Source organism: Penaeus monodon, chromosome 27 (genome assembly GCF_015228065.2).
Source record: "Penaeus monodon isolate SGIC_2016 chromosome 27, NSTDA_Pmon_1, whole genome shotgun sequence".
NCBI lineage: Eukaryota > Metazoa > Arthropoda > Malacostraca > Decapoda > Penaeidae > Penaeus > Penaeus monodon.
In genome coordinates this window covers 20,445,471-20,446,417 of record NC_051412.1, presented here as the reverse complement: position 1 = coordinate 20,446,417, position 947 = coordinate 20,445,471, and the positions used below count along the sequence as shown (strand labels likewise).

At 39.2% G+C, this 947-nt stretch overlaps 1 protein-coding gene across 1 annotated transcript in view; it reads left to right on the top strand.

Annotated features, from left to right (window-relative positions):
* Nucleotides 1-947, top strand: part of LOC119590672 (ubiquitin-like modifier-activating enzyme ATG7) — a gene marked incomplete at its 3' end in the record, with an annotated part of 29,543 nt that overhangs the window by 21,176 nt on the left and 7,420 nt on the right. Inside the window, 2 exon segments of the mRNA XM_037939355.1 lie at nucleotides 164-279; nucleotides 652-805. Of these exon segments, the coding sequence (XP_037795283.1) occupies nucleotides 164-279; nucleotides 652-805 (270 nt within the window).

Sequence of the window (947 nt, the reverse complement as noted above, 5' to 3'; positions counted from 1 at the left end):
TAGATATGCTTGTGGAGCCATCTATGCAAAAACAAAATTCACTTTAACAAAACAACAGTGGACAGTGCAATTACCCAGCACCAGTGTGTTAAAATCCATGTAATGAAATTGGCATCTTTACAATCTAATTTACAGTCTTCCTTTCCCAACCCCTTTTCTTTAGTCAACACGAGATCGTACCCTAGATCAGCAGTGCACCGTCACTCGTCCAGGTGTGTCTTACCTGGCTGCTGCCCATGTTACTGAACTAATGGTATCAATTTTGCAACATCCAGACAGGTGAGCATTACTTTTAGGTTCAGAATGGTTTTTAATATGCCATTAGAGGCATTTATTAATCCCATAACTGTCTGTACAATGATTATTGTCAAGGATTCTTGTGTGTAGTTTCCTGTAGTTCTTCAAGCTGCTTGATGAGAAATGAGCCAGTCACAGGATGTGTGATGAGCTACTATACAAGAGTCTGTGATATTACAAGTATTATATATATGGTATGAATAATAAGGAAAAAGTTGATAGACAAAGAATTCAAGAAATCAAGTTTAATCAGAACATTGTTTGAGTACATTCTTCATTATGACCAATACTAAATAAGAGGAAGAGGATTTTAGGAATAATAGACCTTTCAAAGAACTGCTTGGCTTTCAACAGAGGATTAGCAGAGGCAGGTATCAGCAGTCAGCAGGATGTGAAGGAAGGTGTATTGGGACCAGTGCCTCACTCTTTGCGTGGATTCTTGGGACAACACCAACAGCTCACTCCTGCAACAGCTGCATTCAAACAGTGCCCGGCATGTTCTGACAAGGTTGGACTGTTGTGAATAATATTAAGACAGCTCACTCTGAATATATATTAACTTCTGGATGAGAGGTACTTAGCCCATTAAATTTGGGTGCCTTGCTTTGGCACTTGGACAAATATCTGAGCGCTAGGTTTACTTATTTATC